Source organism: Gobius niger (genome assembly GCF_951799975.1).
Source record: "Gobius niger genome assembly, contig: SCAFFOLD_104, whole genome shotgun sequence".
In the NCBI taxonomy this organism is placed as follows: Eukaryota; Metazoa; Chordata; class Actinopteri; order Gobiiformes; family Gobiidae; genus Gobius; species Gobius niger.
Window position 1 is genome coordinate 469 of NW_027639094.1, and position 23,446 is coordinate 23,914.

At 48.8% G+C, this 23,446-nt stretch overlaps 1 protein-coding gene across 1 annotated transcript; it reads left to right on the forward strand.

Moving 5' to 3' along the window:
- Nucleotides 1–929: 929 nt before the first annotated feature.
- On the forward strand, nt 930–22,700 carry LOC306982896 (uncharacterized protein; the record flags this gene model as incomplete). The annotated part of the gene is made up of 6 exons (XM_079583340.1): nt 930–1,121; nt 9,194–9,632; nt 11,453–11,619; nt 11,692–11,956; nt 21,245–21,321; nt 22,123–22,700. The coding sequence occupies 6 exons, from the start codon at nt 930–932 to the stop codon at nt 22,645–22,647; spliced, it is 1,665 nt and encodes a 554-aa protein (XP_079439466.1). The 3' UTR covers nt 22,648–22,700.
- Nucleotides 22,701–23,446: the final 746 nt, after the last annotated feature.

Sequence of the window (23,446 nt, forward strand, 5' to 3'; positions counted from 1 at the left end):
AAAAATTTGACCAAAAAATGGCAAAAAAGGGACGAAAATGATGGGAAAAAATTCTGATGACGCTCAGAGGAACTAACGTAGCCACATTGTTTACCGGCGGGTACTGCAGTATTACAGTATTTACCGGCGGGTACTGCAGTATTACAGTATCTTACCGGCGGGTACTGCAGTATTACAGTATCTTACCGGCGGGTACTGCAGTATTACAGTATCTTACCGGCGGGTACTGCAGTATTACAGTATTTTACCGGCGGGTACTGCAGTATTACAGTAGAAAGTATTTTACCGGCGGGTACTGCAGTATTACAGTATTACAGTATCTTACCGGCGGGTACTGCAGTATTACAGTAGAAAGTATTTTACCGGCGGGTACTGCAGTGAGATCCCGCTGGCGTTGACGATGAGTTTGATGTTTCGTCGCGTCAGGACCGAGGTCTTCAGGGCCGGATCCAGCCCGGACAGGAACAGGCCCCGCCCCACCTCGGAGACCGCCCCCATCAGGGTCTGTGAGGAAACCAAAACATCAACAACAGGAACAGGCCCCGCCCCACCTCGGAGACCGCCCCCATCAGGGTCTGTGAGGAAACCAAAACATGAACAACAGGAACAGGCCCCGCCCCACCTCGGAGACCGCCCCCATCAGGTCTGTGAGGAAACCAAAACATGAACAACAGGAACAGGCCCCGCCCCCATCAGGGTCTGTGAGGAAACCAAAACATGAACAACAGGAACAGGCCCCGCCCCACCTCGGAGACCGCCCCCATCAGGTCTGTGAGGAAACCAAAACATGAACAACAGGAACAGGCCCCGCCCCACCTTGGAGACCGCCCCCATCAGGGTCTGTGAGGAAACCAAAACATGAACAACAGGAACAGGCCCCGCCCCACCTCGGAGACCGCCCCCATCAGGGTCTGTGAGGAAACCAAAACATGAACAACAGGAACAGGCCCCGCCCCACCTCGGAGACCGCCCCCATCGGGGTCTGTGAGGAAACCAAAACATCAACAACAGGAACAGGCCCCGCCCCCACCTCGGAGACCGCCCCCATCAGGTCTGTGAGGAAACCAAAACATGAACAACAGGAACAGGCCCCGCCCCACCTCGGAGACCGCCCCCATCGGGTCTGTGAGGAAACCAAAACATGAACAACAGGAACAGGCCCCGCCCCACCTCGGAGACCGCCCCCATCAGGGTCTGTGAGGAAACCAAAACATGAACAACAGGAACAGGCCCCGCCCCACCTCGGAGACCGCCCCCATCAGGTCTGTGAGGAAACCAAAACATCAACAACAGGAACAGGCCCCGCCCCACCTCGGAGACCGCCCCCATCAGGGTCTGTGAGGAAACCAAAACATGAACAACAGGAACAGGCCCCGCCCCACCTCAGAGACCGCCCCCATCAGGTCTGTGAGGAAACCAAAACATGAACAACAGGAACAGGCCCCGCCCCCATCAGGTCTGTGAGGAAACCAAAACATGAACAACAGGAACAGGCCCCGCCCCCATCAGGTCTGTGAGGAAACCAAAACATCAACAACAGGAACAGGCCCCGCCCCCATCGGGGTCTGTGAGGAAACCAAAACATGAACAACAGGAACAGGCCCCGCCCCACCTCGGAGACCGCCCCCATCAGGGTCTGTGAGGAAACCAAAACATGAACAACAGGAACAGGCCCCGCCCCCATCAGGGTCTGTGAGGAAACCAAAACATGAACAACAGGAACAGGCCCCGCCCCACCTCGGAGACCGCCCCCATCAGGGTCTGTGAGGAAACCAAAACATGAACAACAGGAACAGGCCCCGCCCCACCTCGGAGACCGCCCCCATCAGGTCTGTGAGGAAACCAAAACATGAACAACAGGAACAGGCCCCGCCCCACCTCGGAGACCGCCCCCATCAGGGTCTGTGAGGAAACCAAAACATGAACAACAGGAACAGGCCCCGCCCCACCTCGGAGACCGCCCCCATCAGGTCTGTGAGGAAACCAAAACATGAACAACAGGAACAGGCCCCGCCCCACCTCGGAGACCGCCCCCATCGGGTCTGTGAGGAAACCAAAACATGAACAACAGGAACAGGCCCCGCCCCCATCAGGGTCTGTGAGGAAACCAAAACATGAACAACAGGAACAGGCCCCGCCCCCATCAGGTCTGTGAGGAAACCAAAACATGAACAACAGGAACAGGCCCCGCCCCACCTCGGAGACCGTCCCCATCAGGTCTGTGAGGAAACCAAAACATGAACAACAGGAACAGGCCCCGCCCCCATCAGGTCTGTGAGGAAACCAAAACATGAACAACAGGAACAGGCCCCGCCCCACCTCGGAGACCGCCCCCATCAGGTCTGTGAGGAAACCAAAACATGAACAACAGGAACAGGCCCCGCCCCCATCAGGTCTGTGAGGAAACCAAAACATGAACAACAGGAACAGGCCCCGCCCCACCTCGGAGACCGTCCCCATCGGGTCTGTGAGGAAACCAAAACATGAACAACAGGAACAGGCCCCGCCCCACCTCGGAGACCGTCCCCATCGGGTCTGTGAGGAAACCAAAACATGAACAACAGGAACAGGCCCCGCCCCACCTCGGAGACCGCCCCCATCAGGGTCTGTGAGGAAACCAAAACATGAACAACAGGAACAGGCCCCGCCCCCATCAGGTCTGTGAGGAAACCAAAACATGAACAACAGGAACAGGCCCCGCCCCACCTCGGAGACCGCCCCCATCGGGTCTGTGAGGAAACCAAAACATGAACAACAGGAACAGGCCCCGCCCCACCTCGGAGACCGCCCCCATCGGGTCTGTGAGGAAACCAAAACATGAACAACAGGAACAGGCCCCGCCCCCATCAGGGTCTGTGAGGAAACCAAAACATGAACAACAGGAACAGGCCCCGCCCCACCTCGGAGACCGCCCCCATCGGGTCTGTGAGGAAACCAAAACATCAACAACAGGAACAGGCCCCGCCCCCATCGGGTCTGTGAGGAAACAAAACATGAACAACAGGAACAGGCCCCGCCCCACCTCGGAGACCGCCCCCATCAGGTCTGTGAGGAAACCAAAACATCAACAACAGGAACAGGCCCCGCCCCACCTCAGAGACCGCCCCCATCGGGTCTGTGAGGAAACCAAAACATGAACAACAGGAACAGGCCCCGCCCCCATCAGGGTCTGTGAGGAAACCAAAACATCAACAACAGGAACAGAAACCAAAACATCAACAACAGGCAACTAAATGGATCTTTTTCCTCACGTCAGATTTTTTTTCATCAATTTTTTTGTTGGGCAGTCGTCTCATTTATGTCAAATTTTTTTGACTTTTTTGTCACTTTTTCGTCCATTTTTTCTCAATTTTACGTAAAATGTTTCTCACTTTTTTGTCACTTTTTTCGTTCATTTTTTCTCCATTTTTTGTAGATTTTTTGTCACTTTTTCGTCCAATTTTTTTCAATTTTTGGTAATTTTTTGTCAATTTTTCGTCAGATTTTTCTCACTTTTTTGTCATTTTTTTTGTACATTTTTTTGTCACTTTTTCCTCAATGTTTTCGTCTCAGTTTTGTTGCTTTTTTCACACTTTTTTCCCAGAAGCTTTTGGATTGGGGTAAAGCTGGAGAAAACGTGCTTGGTTCAGGTGGGAGTTAAGGGGTTACTATCCACCAGGGGGTGCTGTAGCGCCCTCAGCACCCTGGGTTCTCACGGCCTGGGGGCGGAGCTTAAGGGCAGGGATGGTCCAGGGAGTTCATGAGAATAAACAGAATAAAGGTGAAGTTTACATTAAAGTCTCCATTAAAGAGAAACCCCCATGATGCAGCTCAGGCTCCTCCTCCAGAGTTCCAAAAAAGGACAAAGAGGCGGGACCTGAGCCTCCACAGTCTGTCCATCAAAGGCTTAAACTTAAACAAAAGTGTTTTTGGAGTCGCCACCAGGGGGTGCAATGACAGGTTTGTTTTTTATCCCCACATTTCCGAGCTTTGGGGTCATTTATTAGTAATTTTCCTCCCCTTTAACCCTCTGAGTTTGAACATGTTTTTTGGGCGGAGGATGTTTGGTTTCACAGAAGAGAAAATGTTCTGTCAGAAGTGGGATTCGAACCCACGCCTCCAGGGGAGACTGCGACCTGAACGCAGCGCCTTAGACCGCTCGGCCATCCTGACATGGAGATACTGCAGGGGGGAGAGAAGGGGAGAGAGAGAGAAGGGAGAGAGAGAGAGGAGGGGGGAGAGAAAGGGGGGAGAGAGGGAGAGAGAGAGAGGAGGGAGGGGGGAGAAGGAGAGAGAGGAGGGAGGGGAGAGAGAGAGAGGAGGGGGGAGAGAAAGGGGGGAGAGAGGGAGAGAGAGAGAGGAGGGAGGGGGGAGAAGGAGAGAGAGGAGGGAGGGGGAGAGAGAGAGGAGGGGAGAGAGAGAGGAGGGAGGGGAGAGAGGAGAGGAGAGAGGGGGAGAGAGAGAGGAGGGAGGGGAGAGAGAGAGAGGAGGGGGGAGAGAAAGGGGGGAGAGAGGGAGAGAGAGAGAGGAGGGAGGGGGGAGAAGGAGAGAGGAGAGAGAGGAGGGAGGGGGAGAGAGAGAGGAGGGGAGAGAGAGAGGAGGGAGGGGAGAGAGGAGAGGAGAGAGGGAGAGAGAGAGAGGAGGGAGGGGGGAGAAGGAGAGAGGGGAGAGAGGGAGAGAGAGAGGAGGGAGGGGAGAGAGAGAGGAGAGAGAGAGAGAAAGAGAGGGGGAGAGAGAGGGGAGAGAGAGAGGAGGGAGGGGGGAGAAGGAGAGAGGAGAGAGAGGAGGGAGGGGGAGAGAGAGAGGAGGGGAGAGAGGAGAGGAGAGAGGGAGAGAGAGAGAGGAGGGAGGGGGGAGAAGGAGAGAGGGGAGAGAGGGAGAGAGAGAGGAGAGAGAGAGAGAAAGAGAGGGGGAGAGAGAGGGGAGAGAGAGAGGAGGGAGGGGAGAGAGAGGAGGGAGAGGTGAGAGAGAGGAGAGAGAGAGAGAAAGAGAGGGGGAGAGAGAGGAGAGAGAGAGAGAAAGAGAGGGGGAGAGAGAGGGGAGAGAGAGAGGGGGGAGAGAGAGGAGGGAGGGGAGAGGGGGGGAGAGAGAGAGGAGGGAGGGGGGAGAAGGAGAGAGGGGAGAGAGGGAGAGAGAGAGGAGGGAGGGGAGAGAGAGAGGAGAGAGAGAGAGAAAGAGAGGGGGAGAGAGAGGGGAGAGAGAGAGGAGGGAGGGGGGAGAAGGAGAGAGGAGAGAGAGGAGGGAGGGGGAGAGAGAGGAGGGAGGGGAGAGAGGAGAGGAGAGAGGGAGAGAGAGAGAGGAGGGAGGGGGGAGAAGGAGAGAGGGGAGAGAGGGAGAGAGAGAGGAGGGAGGGGAGAGAGAGAGGAGAGAGAGAGAGAAAGAGAGGGGGAGAGAGAGGGGAGAGAGAGAGGAGGGAGGGGAGAGAGAGGAGGGAGAGGTGAGAGAGAGGAGAGAGAGAGAGAAAGAGAGGGGGAGAGAGAGAGGAGGGAGGGGAGAGAGAGGAGGGAGAGGTGAGAGAGAGGAGAGAGAGAGAGAAAGAGAGGGGGAGAGAGAGGAGAGAGAGAGAGAAAGAGAGGGGGAGAGAGAGGGGAGAGAGAGAGGGGGGAGAGAGAGGAGGGAGGGGAGAGGGGGGGAGAGAGAGAGGAGGGAGGGGGGAGAGAGAGAGGGTGAGGGGGGGGAGGCTGTAACAGCAGCTCACTGCACAATAAACTGATATTTTCACCAAACACAGAGAAAAGAGTTAAAACAGCGACACATGTGACACATCTGGGATTAGAGTTTTGGGTAAAGCAGAAAGTAGAAAAGTAGGAGTAAAAAGGAAGTGGGAAATGGCCGCCGTGAAGGCAGTGAAAGAGGAAAACACTAAAGGTTTCACTTTCAGGGACGAGTCTCGAGTCACTTTCACAGAAATGCTGCAAAACAAATTCATGACATCAATTTAAAATATATATACTGAATATATATACTGTCAACGAAAGTAAAACCAGGTACAGTGGCTTTAAAGCTGCATTATGGAACTTTTTAATCAGAAAAAAAGGTTTGCATTGGTGCATAAGAGAAACATTAGAGAGAGAGAGAGAGAGACGGGGGAGGGAGGGGGAGGAGCCCAAAATCACACAATAAACAACTCAGGCCCGTCTGTAAAATGTCATGTTTACAATAGTTTAAGGAACAAAACTTTGAAAATCTGACGTTATTTCCCAGATGAAAGCGTTACATGAACGCACCTGTAATGGCCGACACCTGAGCTGTAAAACAACAACGAAAGAGGAACCGAAACTTTACCAACATATTTGTATCATCTGTTCTTCACATCGAGACTTTTTTTTTCACTGCGGGGTCACTGGGGAGTCACAGAAATGTTGATTTTCTGCTTCATGTTCTCGGCTCAGAGTTTACATTATTTCACAGAAGAGAAAATGTTTTGTCAGAAGTGGGATTCGAACCCACGCCTCCAGGGGAGACTGCGACCTGAACGCAGCGCCTTAGACCGCTCGGCCATCCTGACACGGAGACCCTCCGATAAACAAGTTAGTGCAACTTCTGAGGGTCTTAGCTTTCAAATGAGGCGTTACTGTTGCTCTGCAGGCTTTTAGATTTGTGTAAAGCTGAACTGTTGACCTGTGACCACTTTAGGATTAGTGCATCGACAGGACAGTTCACAGTTTTTACTGCTCATTATAAGTTCCATTAGAGAACAGGACTCACTGAAGCAGCTGCAGGAGGGGGTGAAACAGCGCCAGGGAGCAGTGGTGGAGAGATCATGTAACTGCACCGTGTATCAGGTGTTTACTGCAGGACTCTGAGTAACGGGCTGGTTTTACCCGAGACTAAACCGAGACTAAACCAGGTCTAAACCAGGTCTAAACCAGGTCTAAACCAGGTCTGAACCAGGTCTTTATATCGGGGTCCATTTTATATCAGGGTCCATTTTATATCAGGGTCCATTTTATATCAGGGTCCATTTTATATCAGGGTCCCATTTTATATCATGAAACCTGATGAAAACCTGACAACAAAAACAGTTCCGTAAGTCTTAGCTTTCAAATGAGGCGTTCCACTGTAGAGAAAATGTGCTCGGAATAAACCAAAACAAAATGGAAGCAAACATGAATCACAACATTAACCCAATTAAAACCGATCACAGACGTAAAGAATCGGTCTGTCGTGATCGATATTGTTAAATCGTGTTTTTTCATACGTGAAAAAGGTTATTGTCAGAAGTGGGATTCGAACCCACGCCTCCAGGGGAGACTGCGACCTGAACGCAGCGCCTTAGACCGCTCGGCCATCCTGACTGTGCGAGCTGACGTCACGGGGAGCGTTAATAAACTGACGCAACTGCAACGTCAGAGGAAAAACGGCACAAACGCTTAAAATAACGCGGGGAAAAGGCCAAGAGGGACGAAAACTGAGATTATACAAGACGTCTGGACAAAGTGATGAATAAATATCGATGTAAAAGTATTTTTGGGACGTGTTGAGACAGAGCGCGCGCGGTCACGGGGCTCTGAGTCACCGCGGGAGGGGGTTAAATAGCGCAGTTTCACTTCTGTGTTTCAGATAAAGAGAAACTCGCAGGTAAGAGACGCAGCTGCTGTTTTCACTCATATTCACAGACAGAACAACAACGCGGCGACATGTTGCGATTCCGACGATATTTCCGCGACAGAAACGGAAGAAAAAAGCGCCAAAGCAGCGATAATAACAGGTTTACAGCGGGAACGGCGAACTCCGTGAAGCAGTTTCACTAAAATAGCGTTCACGGAAGAGTTTCTCTGATAATCACGTGAACAATGTTAACACGTGAATGTTAGTATTATAAAAGCAACACTCGTGAAACGTTCGGCTGAGTCAAACTCCAGTAAAAGTCATTTGGTTTGGTTTAATTTTGATGTTTACCTTGAGTAGCTTCGGTGGTTTTTCGCTGATTCGACACAAGCGGAGACTGTTTTCGCGGCTGTAAAGTTATTTTCAAGGCAAATCTCACGAGAAATATTCAGCACAAACTCACAGTTACCAGTTTAAATCCGACGGACAGTTTTAAAGGTTATTTTTAGCCAAAAACAACTTCCGCGGTTCAGGATTTAGGAGATTTCAAAGTAAAAGCAGAAACAGAACAAGGACTTTTCAGTAAGAAAATCAGCTCAAGCGACAACAAGAGCAAACTTTACTTCAATCGAATATGTGTTTCATTGCTCTGAATAATAATCAAAAAAAAAATATATTCTATTAACAAATGTTCCGGTGACAGTTCCAGGTTTGTCCAGTAGGTGTCGCCAAAGACCTTCATTTGAAAAACACCGGAGCCTGACGTTTTCCGAGTTAACCTCTTAACTCCCACCTGAACGGATTCCATTTTCTCCAGTTTTGCTTTACCCTAATCAAAAAGCTTATTTGGGAAAAAAGCACCAAAACAGCTGCAAAAAATGAGAATAAAACAAGGATGTAAACGCGACAAAAAGTGACAAAAGTTCAACAAAAATGTGACAAAAATTTCAACAAAAAAGTGACAAAAATTCAACAAAAAAAGACAAAAATTCAACAAAAAAATAACAAAAAATCAACAAAAATTTTTCAAAAATGCAACAAATTTTTTTCAAAAATTCAACAAAAAAATGACAAAAATTCAACAAAAAAATGACAAAAATTCAACAAAAAAATGACAAAAATTCAAAAAAAATGTGACAAAAATTCAAAAAAATGTGACAAAAATTCAACAAAAAAAGTCAAAAATTCAACAAAAAAATGACAAAAATTCAACAAAAATTCAACAAAAAAATGTGACAAAAATTCAACAAAAAAATGACAAAAATGTGACAAAAATGTGACAAAAATTTCAACAAAAAAAAATCAACAAAAATTCAACAAAAATGTGACAAAAAAATAACACAGCAACAATGTGAGGAAAAAGATCAGTTTTGTGGGTCTTAGCTTTCAAATGAGGTGCTACACAGGCCTATATAATGGCCAAAGAGGACAGAATGCATTTGGTTCAGGCGGGTGGGAAGAGGTTAAAGGAAATACAGTTTTTATGTTTATTTCATAATAAATCTGGTCTGTTTTACAGTTTAGACAAATACTGTGAACCAAATGCATCCGCAACAGTTCATACAAGAAGATCCCGCCTCGCGCTCTAAAATAAACCAATAATCCTGATTAAAAATGATAAAAACATGAGCTGGACCTTCACTCCACTTTCTTCTTCCCTCAGGCTGTAGGAATGACCTCAGTTTCTTCTGCACTGCCCCACGTGCGGTACCACCCGAGCATCCACGCCCCGGCCCCCACCAGCACACGGAGTCACAGCTGGACGAAGGAGAGCCCGAACCGAGGAGCTCCTTCTGAAACAAGCAGGAGAACCGTGGTCCCGCCCCGCGTGTGGTACCACCCGAGCATCAGGACCTCGGGAACCTCTGACGGCGCTTCAGGAGGTCTCCAGATGACGAATGTTCAGGTCCACCCGAGCATCAGGACCTCGGGAACCTCTGACGGCGCCTCAGGAGGTCTCCAGATGACGACGCCACAAGAAGACTCCACAGCGGCGAGTTCAGCTGGAAACGCGAGACGCCGTTCGGGACAGAGAAAGGCGGCGCCGCCACAGGCTCAGTCCGAGGACAGTCCCGGTGTGAGGCCAGAGGGGGGCGCCACAGGTACAAACTAACTCTTACCAGGTTTATTCATTCATAATACTGACATGTTCGGTATCCACGTGTAGCAGGTAAGGCTGATGTGCCGGTGGTTAGGGCGTCCCGGGAGGGTGAAGAGGAGCTCTCACCTCAGGCAGTCATCTTTAACCTCTTAACTCCCACTTGAACCGAGAGGATCTTTTTCCGCACGTCATCACATTTTTTTCCATCCTTTTTTTGTTGGGTTTTCAACTCAAACTCAAATTTTTTATCAATTTTTTTTCACAATTTTTGATTTTTTTTTGCCAATTTTTTAGCATATTTTTGTATTTTTGTTGTCACAATTTTGCCACTTTTTCATCAATTTTTCATCACTTTTTTGTCACATTTTTGTCATTTTTTTTGTCATTTTTTAGATTTTTTTTTGTAAATTTTTATCATATTTTAGTATTTTTTTGCAACATTTTGTCACAATTTTGTCATTTTTTCGTCAATTTTTTATCAAATTTTTGTCACATTTTTTGATTTTTTTTTGCAAATTTTTATCATTTTTTTGTCATTTTGTTGTCACAATTTTGTCACTTTTTCAATTTTTCATCACTTTTTTGTAATTTTTTTGTAAATTTTTATCATATTTTTGTATTTTTTTTGCAACATTTTGTCACAATTTTGTCATTTTTCATACATTTTTCATACATTTTTCATACATTTTTCATACATTTTTTGTCACATTTCCATCATTGTTTTCGTCTCAGTTTTGTTGCTATTTTCACACCTTTTTTCCAGAAGCTTTTGGATTGGGGTAAAGCCAAACTGGAGAAAACGTGCTCGGTTCAGGTGGGAGTTAAGGGGTTAAGAACCTCTGAGCCTTTAGACACGCCCCCTCCACACGCTGTCTGTGGCATCAGTGGGGAGGGGGTTCTGCTGAGGTGCAGTGGTTGGTTACTCGGCTGGTGACCAAAGCTCGGAGGCGTCTCCAGGAGGTGGGGGCGTTCCTAGGAGGACTCAGGCAAACCTATCCCTAAAATGGCCGCCATCAGAGTTTTTACAGATTACTCAGAAATACGTGAATGTGCCAAGGCAACACTTCAGCCATGTTTTTAATGAGGGAGTGACACAATAACATGATGGAAAGCTGGAAAAAGTCCATTTTGCATAATACCCCCCCTTTAAAGTAAACTGAAGTTTTATTCTCCCATAAGCCTCTGAGAAAGGCTTCCACTGTTTGGGGCTGAGTCAGGCTGTAAGCCGTCCCATTAGAATCCTGTTTACCGAGGGTCTTCTGGAGTCTGGCCACCAGGGGGGGGTATTACAGCTCCACGAGGACCATAAAAAAGAGCTTTGCCAGCGCGGTGTCAGCATTTTACCTTTTCATATTTGATACAAATGTTATTAAAAAACCATGTCCATAAACAGGGCTTTGCTTCTCTCGCTGGAACAGATCCGTCATTTTATTAACCTCTTACCCCCGCCTGTGTAACACCTCATTTGAAAGCTAAGACCCACAAAACTGATCTTTTTCCTCACGTTGTTGCTGTGTTGTGTCACCTTTTAATGTTTTTTTTTCCATCTTTGTCACTTTTTGTTGAATTTTTGTCATTTTTTTGTTGAGTTTTTTGTCTCTTTTTTGTCGCGTTTACATCCTTGTTTTCTTGTCATTTTTTGCGGCTGTTTTGGTGCTTTTTCCCCTAGAAGCTTTTAGATTAGGGTAAAGCCAAACTGGATGAAATGGGATCCGTTCAGGTTTAAACCGAGTTAGACCTGGAGGCATCAGCTGCTCCTCCATTCACCAAAACACCCGGCGAGTAAACGAGTAAACAACACCAGGTTCTCTCCCTCTGCAGGCGGGACGGGGCCGGCGAGGAGGAGGACGAGGCCGAGCGGTGACGGTGGAGGCGGAGCGGGTCAAAGGTCAAACCCTGGCGGCGGCGGCGGGGGAGATTCAGGAGCGGCGAGAAAAAACACGAGAAAAAAGACAGAAAAACCTGGAAAAACGAGGTTAGATGTGAGTGTGGAGGAGGCGGAGTCACGGGGGGCGGAGTCCCAGGAGGCGGACTCACAGGGGGCGGAGTCACAGTCACAGGAGGCGGAGTCACAGGGGGCGGAGTCTGTGTCGGACCTGGAGCTGCTGCAGCTGCTGGAGCAGACGGCGCCCCCTGGTGACCTGCTGGGCCGGGACCTGGTGGAGCAGGTGGAGGTCCGGACTCGGGGCCAGAGGCTGAACCCGGCCTGGTTCAGCTTCAGGAGGCACCGCATCACGGCGTCTGTGGCTCATTCTGCCGCCAACAGCAGATTCGCCAACGGGAAAAGCTCCACGCCGCCCGCCTCCTACGTCAGAGCCATCCTGGGTAAGTACGCTTTAGCCACGCCCACTCCTACATCAGTGACTACGCTTTAGCCACGCCCACTCCTACATCAGTAACTACACTTTAGCCACGCCCACTCCGACATCAGTAACTACACTTTAGCCACGCCCACTCCTACATCAGTAACTACGCTTTAGCCACGCCCACTCCTACATAAGTAACTACGCTTTAGCCACGCCCACTCCTACATCAGTAACTACACTTTAGCCACGCCCACTCCTACATCAGTAACTACACTTTAGCCACGCCCACTCCTACATCAGTAACTACACTTTAGCCACGCCCACTCCTACATCAGTAACTACGCTTTAGCCACGCCCACTCCTACATCAGTAACTACACTTTAGCCACACCCACTCCTACATCAGTAACTACACTTTAGCCACACCCACTCCTACATCAGAAACTACACTTTAGCCACGCCCACTCCCACATCAGTAACTACGCTTTAGCCACGGCCACTCCTACATCAGAAACTACGCTTTAGCCACGCCCACTCCTACATCAGTAACTACGCTTTAGCCACGCCCACTCCCACATCAGTAACTACACTTTAGCCACGCCCACTCCTACATCAGAAACTACACTTTAGCCACGCCCACTCCTACATCAGTAACTACACTTTAGCCACACCCACTCCTACATCAGAAACTACGCTTTAGCCACGCCCACTCCTACATCAGAAACTACACTTTAGCCACGCCCACTCCTACATCAGTGACTACACTTTAGCCACGCCCACTCCTACATCAGTAACTACGCTTTAGCCACGCCCACTCCTACATCAGAAACTACACTTTAGCCACGCCCACTCCTACATCAGTAACTACGCTTTAGCCACGCCCACTCCTACATCACTAACTACGCTTTAGCCACACCCACTCCTACATCAGTAACTACGCTTTAGCCACGCCCACTCCTACATCAGTAACTACGCTTTAGCCACGCCCACTCCTACATCAGTAACTACGCTTTAGCCACGCCCACTCCTACATCAGTGACTACACTTTAGCCACGCCCACTCCGACATCAGTAACTACACTTTAGCCACACCCACTCCTACATCAGTAACTACGCTTTAGCCACACCCACTCCTACATCAGTAACTACGCTTTAGCCACGCCCACTCCTACATCAGAAACTACACTTTAGCCACGCCCACTCCTACATCAGTGACTACGCTTTAGCCACGCCCACTCCTACATCAGTGACTACGCTTTAGCCACGCCCACTCCTACATCAGAAACTACGCTTTAGCCACACCCACTCCTACATCAGTAACTACGCTTTAGCCACGCCCACTCCTACATCAGTAACTACGCTTTAGCCACGCCCACTCCTACATCAGTAACTACGCTTTAGCCACGCCCACTCCTACATCAGTAACTACGCTTTAGCCACACCCACTCCTACATCAGTAACTACGCTTTAGCCACGCCCACTCCTACATCAGTAACTACGCTTTAGCCACGCCCACTCCTACATCAGTAACTACGCTTTAGCCACGCCCACTCCTACATCAGTGACTACGCTTTAGCCACGCCCACTCCTACATCAGTGACTACGCTTTAGCCACGCCCACTCCTACATCAGTAACTACGCTTTAGCCACGCCCACTCCTACATCAGTGACTACGCTTTAGCCACGCCCACTCCTACATCAGAAACTACACTTTAGCCACGCCCACTCCTACATCAGTAACTACACTTTAGCCACGCCCACTCCTACATCAGTAACTACACTTTAGCCACGCCCACTCCTACATCAGTAACTACACTTTAGCCACGCCCACTCCTACATCAGTGACTACACTTTAGCCACGCCCACTCCTACATCAGTAACTACACTTTAGCCACGCCCACTCCTACATCAGTAACTACGCTTTAGCCACGCCCACTCCTGCATCAGTAACTACGCTTTAGCCACGCCCACTCCTACATCAGTAACTACACTTTAGCCACGCCCACTCCTACATCAGAAACTACACTTTAGCCACGCCCACTCCTACATCAGTAACTACGCTTTAGCCACGCCCACTCCTACATCAGTAACTACGCTTTAGCCACGCCCACTCCTACATCAGTGACTACGCTTTAGCCACGCCCACTCCTACATCAGTGACTACGCTTTAGCCACGCCCACTCCTACATCAGTAACTACGCTTTAGCCACGCCCACTCCTACATCAGTGACTACGCTTTAGCCACGCCCACTCCTACATCAGAAACTACACTTTAGCCACGCCCACTCCTACATCAGTAACTACACTTTAGCCACGCCCACTCCTACATCAGTAACTACACTTTAGCCACGCCCACTCCTACATCAGTAACTACACTTTAGCCACGCCCACTCCTACATCAGTGACTACACTTTAGCCACGCCCACTCCTACATCAGTAACTACACTTTAGCCACGCCCACTCCTACATCAGTAACTACGCTTTAGCCACGCCCACTCCTGCATCAGTAACTACGCTTTAGCCACGCCCACTCCTACATCAGTAACTACACTTTAGCCACGCCCACTCCTACATCAGAAACTACACTTTAGCCACGCCCACTCCTACATCAGTGACTACGCTTTAGCCACGCCCACTCCTACATCAGTAACTACACTTTAGCCACGCCCACTCCGACATCAGTAACTACACTTTAGCCACGCCCACTCCTACATCAGTAACTACGCTTTAGCCACGCCCACTCCTACATAAGTAACTACGCTTTAGCCACGCCCACTCCTACATCAGTAACTACACTTTAGCCACGCCCACTCCTACATCAGTAACTACACTTTAGCCACGCCCACTCCTACATCAGTAACTACACTTTAGCCACGCCCACTCCTACATCAGTAACTACGCTTTAGCCACGCCCACTCCTACATCAGTAACTACACTTTAGCCACGCCCACTCCTACATCAGTAACTACGCTTTAGCCACGCCCACTCCTACATCAGTAACTACGCTTTAGCCACGCCCACTCCTACATCAGAAACTACACTTTAGCCACGCCCACTCCTACATCAGTAACTACGCTTTAGCCACGCCCACTCCTACATCAGAAACTACGCTTTAGCCACGCCCACTCCTACATCAGTAACTACACTTTAGCCACGCCCACTCCTACATCAGTAACTACGCTTTAGCCACGCCCACTCCTACATCAGTAACTACGCTTTAGCCACGCCCACTCCTACATCAGTAACTACACTTTAGCCACGCCCACTCCTACATCAGAAACTACACTTTAGCCACGCCCACTCCTACATCAGTGACTACGCTTTAGCCACGCCCACTCCTACATCAGTAACTACGCTTTAGCCACGCCCACTCCTACATCAGTAACTACGCTTTAGCCACGCCCACTCCTACATCAGTAACTACGCTTTAGCCACGCCCACTCCTACATCAGAAACTACACTTTAGCCACACCCACTCCTACATCAGTAACTACACTTTAGCCACGCCCACTCCTACATCAGAGCCATCAGTAACTACGCTTTAGCCACGCCCACTCCTACATCAGAAACTACGCTTTAGCCACGCCCACTCCTACATCAGTAACTACACTTTAGCCACACCCACTCCTACATCAGTAACTACACTTTAGCCACGCCCACTCCTACATCAGAGCCATCAGTAACTACGCTTTAGCCACGCCCACTCCTACATCAGAAACTACACTTTAGCCACGCCCACTCCTACATCAGTAACTACGCTTTAGCCACGCCCACTCCGACATCAGTAACTACACTTTAGCCACGCCCACTCCTACATCAGTAACTACGCTTTAGCCACGCCCACTCCTACATCAGAAACTACACTTTAGCCACGCCCACTCCTACATCAGAAACTACACTTTAGCCACGCCCACTCCTACATCAGTAACTACGCTTTAGCCACGCCCACTCCTACATCAGAAACTACACTTTAGCCACGCCCACTCCTACATCAGAAACTACACTTTAGCCACGCCCACTCCTACATCAGTAACTACGCTTTAGCCACGCCCACTCCTACATCAGAAACTACACTTTAGCCACGCCCACTCCTACATCAGTGACTACGCTTTAGCCACGCCCACTCCTACATCAGTGACTACGCTTTAGCCACGCCCACTCCTACATCAGTGACTACGCTTTAGCCACGCCCACTCCTACATCAGTAACTACACTTTAGCCACGCCCACTCCTACATCAGTGACTACGCTTTAGCCACGCCCACTCCGACATCAGAAACTACGCTTTAGCCACGCCCACTCCTACATCAGTAACTACGCTTTAGCCACGCCCACTCCTACATCAGTAACTACGCTTTAGCCACGCCCACTCCTACATCAGTAACTACGCTTTAGCCACGCCCACTCCTACATCAGTGACTACGCTTTAGCCACGCCCACTCCTACATCAGTAACTACGCTTTAGCCACGCCCACTCCTACATCAGAAACTACACTTTAGCCACGCCCACTCCTACATCAGAAACTACGCTTTAGCCACGCCCACTCCTACATCAGTAACTACGCTTTAGCCACGCCCACTCCTACATCAGTAACTACACTTTAGCCACGCCCACTCCTACATCAGTAACTATGCTTTAGCCACGCCCACTCCTACATCAGTAACTACGCTTTAGCCACGCCCACTCCTACATCAGTAACTACGCTTTAGCCACGCCCACTCCTACATCAGTAACTATGCTTTAGCCACGCCCACTCCTACATCAGTAACTACGCTTTAGCCACGCCCACTCCTACATCAGAAACTACGCTTTAGCCACGCCCACTCCTACATCAGTAACTACGCTTTAGCCACACCCACTCCTACATCAGAAACTACGCTTTAGCCACGCCCACTCCTACATCAGTAACTACACTTTAGCCACGCCCACTCCTACATCAGTAACTACGCTTTAGCCACGCCCACTCCTACATCAGTAACTACGCTTTAGCCACACCCACTCCTACATCAGAAACTACGCTTTAGCCACGCCCACTCCTACATCAGTAACTACGCTTTAGCCACGCCCACTCCTACATCAGTGACTACGCTTTAGCCACGCCCACTCCTACATCAGAAACTACACTTTAGCCACGCCCACTCCTACATCAGAAACTACACTTTAGCCACGCCCACTCCTACATCAGAAACTACGCTTTAGCCACGCCCACTCCTACATCAGTAACTACGCTTTAGCCACGCCCACTCCTACATCAGTAACTACGCTTTAGCCACGCCCACTCCTACATCAGTAACTACGCTTTAGCCACGCCCACTCCTACATCAGTAACTACGCTTTAGCCACGCCCACTCCTACATCAGAAACTACGCTTTAGCCACGCCCACTCCTACATCAGTAACTACGCTTTAGCCACGCCCACTCCTACATCAGTAACTACACTTTAGCCACGCCCACTCCTACATCAGTAACTACACTTTAGCCACGCCCACTCCTACATCAGTAACTACACTTTAGCCACGCCCACTCCTACATCAGTAACTACGCTTTAGCCACGCCCACTCCTACATCAGAAACTACGCTTTAGCCACGCCCACTCCTACATCAGTAACTACACTTTAGCCACGCCCACTCCTACATCAGTAACTACGCTTTAGCCACACCCACTCCTACATCAGTAACTACACTTTAGCCACGCCCACTCCTACATCAGTAACTACACTTTAGCCACGCCCACTCCTACATCAGTAACTACGCTTTAGCCACGCCCACTCCTACATCAGTAACTACGCTTTAGCCACACCCACTCCTACATCAGTAACTACACTTTAGCCACGCCCACTCCTACATCAGTAACTACACTTTAGCCACACCCACTCCTACATCAGTAACTACACTTTAGCCACACCCACTCCTACATCAGTAACTACACTTTAGCCACGCCCACTCCTACATCAGTAACTACACTTTAGCCACGCCCACTCCTACATCAGTAACTACACTTTAGCCACGCCCACTCCTACATCAGAGCCATCAGTAACTACGCTTTAGCCACGCCCACTCCTACATCAGAAACTACGCTTTAGCCACGCCCACTCCTACATCAGTAACTACACTTTAGCCACGCCCACTCCTACATCAGTAACTACGCTTTAGCCACGCCCACTCCGACATCAGTAACTACACTTTAGCCACGCCCACTCCTACATCAGTAACTACGCTTTAGCCACGCCCACTCCTACATCAGAAACTACACTTTAGCCACGCCCACTCCTACATCAGAAACTACACTTTAGCCACGCCCACTCCTACATCAGTAACTACGCTTTAGCCACGCCCACTCCTACATCAGAAACTACACTTTAGCCACGCCCACTCCTACATCAGAAACTACACTTTAGCCACGCCCACTCCTACATCAGTAACTACGCTTTAGCCACGCCCACTCCTACATCAGAAACTACACTTTAGCCACGCCCACTCCTACATCAGTGACTACGCTTTAGCCACGCCCACTCCTACATCAGTGACTACGCTTTAGCCACGCCCACTCCTACATCAGTAACTACACTTTAGCCACGCCCACTCCTACATCAGTGACTACGCTTTAGCCACGCCCACTCCGACATCAGAAACTACGCTTTAGCCACGCCCACTCCTACATCAGTAACTACGCTTTAGCCACGCCCACTCCTACATCAGTAACTACGCTTTAGCCACGCCCACTCCTACATCAGTAACTACGCTTTAGCCACGCCCACTCCTACATCAGTGACTACGCTTTAGCCACGCCCACTCCTACATCAGTAACTACGCTTTAGCCACGCCCACTCCTACATCAGAAACTACACTTTAGCCACGCCCACTCCTACATCAGAAACTACGCTTTAGCCACGCCCACTCCTACATCAGTAACTACGCTTTAGCCACGCCCACTCCTACATCAGTAACTACACTTTAGCCACGCCCACTCCTACATCAGTAACTATGCTTTAGCCACGCCCACTCCTACATCAGTAACTACGCTTTAGCCACGCCCACTCCTACATCAGTAACTACGCTTTAGCCACGCCCACTCCTACATCAGTAACTATGCTTTAGCCACGCCCACTCCTACATCAGTAACTACGCTTTAGCCACGCCCACTCCTACATCAGAAACTACGCTTTAGCCACGCCCACTCCTACATCAGTAACTACGCTTTAGCCACACCCACTCCTACATCAGAAACTACGCTTTAGCCACGCCCACTCCTACATCAGTAACTACACTTTAGCCACGCCCACTCCTACATCAGTAACTACGCTTTAGCCACGCCCACTCCTACATCAGTAACTACGCTTTAGCCACACCCACTCCTACATCAGAAACTACGCTTTAGCCACGCCCACTCCTACATCAGTAACTACGCTTTAGCCACGCCCACTCCTACATCAGTGACTACGCTTTAGCCACGCCCACTCCTACATCAGAAACTACACTTTAGCCACGCCCACTCCTACATCAGAAACTACACTTTAGCCACGCCCACTCCTACATCAGAAACTACACTTTAGCCACGCCCACTCCTACATCAGTAACTACACTTTAGCCACGCCCACTCCTACATCAGTAACTACGCTTTAGCCACGCCCACTCCTACATCAGTAACTACGCTTTAGCCACGCCCACTCCTACATCAGTAACTACGCTTTAGCCACGCCCACTCCTACATCAGTAACTACGCTTTAGCCACGCCCACTCCTACATCAGAAACTACGCTTTAGCCACGCCCACTCCTACATCAGAAACTACGCTTTAGCCACGCCCACTCCTACATCAGTAACTACGCTTTAGCCACGCCCACTCCTACATCAGTAACTACACTTTAGCCACGCCCACTCCTACATCAGTAACTACGCTTTAGCCACGCCCACTCCTACATCAGTAACTACGCTTTAGCCACGCCCACTCCTACATCAGTAACTACGCTTTAGCCACGCCCACTCCTACATCAGTAACTACACTTTAGCCACGCCCACTCCTACATCAGTAACTACGCTTTAGCCACGCCCACTCCTACATCAGAAACTACGCTTTAGCCACGCCCACTCCTACATCAGTAACTACACTTTAGCCACGCCCACTCCTACATCAGTAACTACGCTTTAGCCACACCCACTCCTACATCAGTAACTACACTTTAGCCACGCCCACTCCTACATCAGTAACTACACTTTAGCCACGCCCACTCCTACATCAGTAACTACGCTTTAGCCACGCCCACTCCTACATCAGTAACTACGCTTTAGCCACGCCCACTCCTACATCAGTAACTACGCTTTAGCCACGCCCACTCCTACATCAGTAACTACACTTTAGCCACGCCCACTCCTACATCAGTAACTACGCTTTAGCCACGCCCACTCCTACATCAGAAACTACACTTTAGCCACGCCCACTCCTACATCAGTAACTACACTTTAGCCACGCCCACTCCTACATCAGTAACTACACTTTAGCCACGCCCACTCCTACATCAGAGCCATAAGTAACTAGGCTTTAGCCACGCCCACTCCTACATCAGTAACTACACTTTAGCCACGCCCACTCCTACATCAGTAACTACACTTTAGCCACGCCCACTCCTACATCAGTAACTACGCTTTAGCCACGCCCACTCCTACATCAGAAACTACACTTTAGCCACGCCCACTCCTACATCAGTAACTACGCTTTAGCCACGCCCACTCCTACATCAGTAACTACGCTTTAGCCACGCCCACTCCTACATCAGTGACTACACTTTAGCCACGCCCACTCCTACATCAGAAACTACGCTTTAGCCACGCCCACTCCTACATCAGCGCCATCAGTGACTACACTCGGTAACTGTCACATTTTTGTTGATTTTTTTTTTCATTTTTTTGACATTTTTTAATTGTTTTTTTTTTTCATTTTTTTATTGATTTTTTGTCAATTTTTTTTCATTTTTTTGTTGAATTTTTGTTGATTTTTTTCATTTTTTTGTCATTTTTTTATTGATTTTTTGTCATTTTTTTGTCATTTTTTTTCATTTTTTTATTGATTTTTTTTTCCATTTTTTTGACATTTTTTATTGATTTTTTTTCATTTTTTTGACATTTTTTTGTTGATTTTTTGTCTTTTTTTGTCATTTTTTTGTTGAATTTTTCTTCTAATTTTTGTGGCTTTTTTGGTGTTATTTCCCAAGAAGCTCTTTGATTAGGGTAAAGCCTATATATGCTTTAGCCACACCCACTGTGGTCCTGTGGTCCCAAAGTGACTGTTGTTCTGCTCTGGTTTGATTGACAGGTGAGAGTGGGCGTGTCCAGACCAGAGCGATGGCGTGGGGGGTGGAGCACGAGGCCGAGGCCGTGCGGAGATACCAGGTCTGTCCCTGCAGTACTTTATACTTCTACTTCAGTAATACTACGATGAAGTACTGCAGTAATCGTATCACTTACTTTCACAGTACTGCAGTAGCATCGTCTCAAAGTACTTTTACTCTGAGTAAATGTTGTGGATTCTCGGCTTCAAGGAAAGCGGATCGGCCGATACGTTCAGTCTTTCATCTCTCAAACTGCCTCTAGTTACACATATGATATAGTAAATATATAGAAATATCTTTAACAGGTTTTTCTGAGGCCGATCTGCACCGACGACATGTTATAGAATATAAATATAGTTTATTATGGTTCATTATACCAGGGTCTGGGTGAATACTGGATTCTGATTGGCCGGTGCATTATTTTAGTCCGGTAGTTAAATCACTGGGATGTCACTCCGCTGTGGCGTCGCCATAGCAACGCCTGACACAGCTGAGTCAGATAAAGGCGTAATTAGTGACTGACAGGAACGTCTGAGATGGATTTAGTGTTTGCTAAATGTTTGTAGAGGAGAGTGAGCAGCTAGGTTAGCTACTGTTAATAACATAAAAGTTTGAGTTGGGGGGGCCCAGGTGTGAGCGACTCCACCGCAGCTGTTTCCATAAACAGTTGAGCTGGTTGAGCTAGCTAGCTTTAGCTTCAGGTTAAACCTTGTAAAAGGTAAATAACTCCTGCCCACGAGTGCCGCATATCGGTGTTTCCTTCCAGGGAAAAGTGTTTCCGGGTTAGTCCTGTTGTGTTGTGATTCTGTGCTGATGTTGTGTCGTTGAGCCTGACTGAGATCCTCGTGTGCGCCCCCTGCAGGAGCAGCAGAGCGCCGCGCTGGGTCGCCCCCTGGTGGTTCAGGACTGCGGCCTCTTCATCGACCCGACCCGCCCCTGGCTCGCCGCGAGTCCCGACGGCATCGTGACGGACGGGCGCTCCGGGCGGCGCCTGCGGGTCCTCGAGGTCAAGTGTCCCTTTAAACACCGGGGCCGGACGGTGGCGGCGGCGGCCCGGGAGGACAGACTCTTCTGCCTGCAGGAGGTCCACCAGGAGGGGGCGCCGCAGGCACTCGCCCTGAAGCGCTCGCACCCGTACTTCACGCAGGTGCAGGCGCAGCTCGCCGTCACCGGGCTCAACATGGCCGACTTCGTGGTCTTCACCGAGCGAGACCTGGCCGTGGTCCCGGTCCGCTTCGACCCCGCCTTCTGGGAGGAGACGGTGGTCAAGCTGGAGCGCTTCTACAGAGACGCCGTGATGCCCGCGCTGAGGGGGCGGGGCCTGGAGCCGAAGGGGCGGGGCCAGGAGGAGAGGGGGCGGAGCCAGGCCTGGAGCCCCGAGCCCTGAGCACGACCTGGACTTCAGATTTAATGAAATACTTTGTTACAGAAAACGCTTTAACTTTTATATATTTGTCTTTTCGTTTGAAACATTTATTTGTTGAAGTTTGTGAAGAAAATAAAGTGATTTGTTCTGATGTTTTTTCACTCCTGATTTTCACACAGTATAAAAGCCCTTTAACCTCTTAACTCCCGCCTGAACCCAGAGCATTTTCTCCAGTTCAGCTTTACCCAAATCCCGTAGGCCAGTGTAACGCCTCATTTGAAAGCTAAGACCTACAAAACTAAATCCTCACGTCATCAGATCTTTTTTCATCACTTTTTTTGTTGGGCAGTCGTCTCATTTTTGTCAAAATGTTAGATTTTTTTTGTCAAATTCTTACTTTTTTCTCATTTTTTTGTCAATTTTTTGTTAATTTTTTCATCCATTTTTTTGGTCAAATTCTTAGAACTTTTCGTCCATTTTTTCTCAATTTCTTGTCAAATTTTTGGTAAATTTTTTGTCACTTTTTCTAAAAATTTTTGTCAATTTTTTTTCCATTTTTTGTAAATTTTTTTGTCAAATTCTTGTAATTTTTTTGTAATTTTTTTGTAAATTTTTTGTAAATTTTTTGTCACTTTTTCGTCCATTTTTTCTCAATTTTGTGTCAAATTTTTCTCACTTTTTCGTCAAATTTTTGTCATTTTTGTAATTTTTTTGTACATTTTTTGTCAAATTTTTTGTCATTTTTTTTCGTCCATTTGTTCTCACTTTTTTCACATTTTCGTCTGTTTTGTTGCTATTTTCACACCTGTTTTCCAGAAGC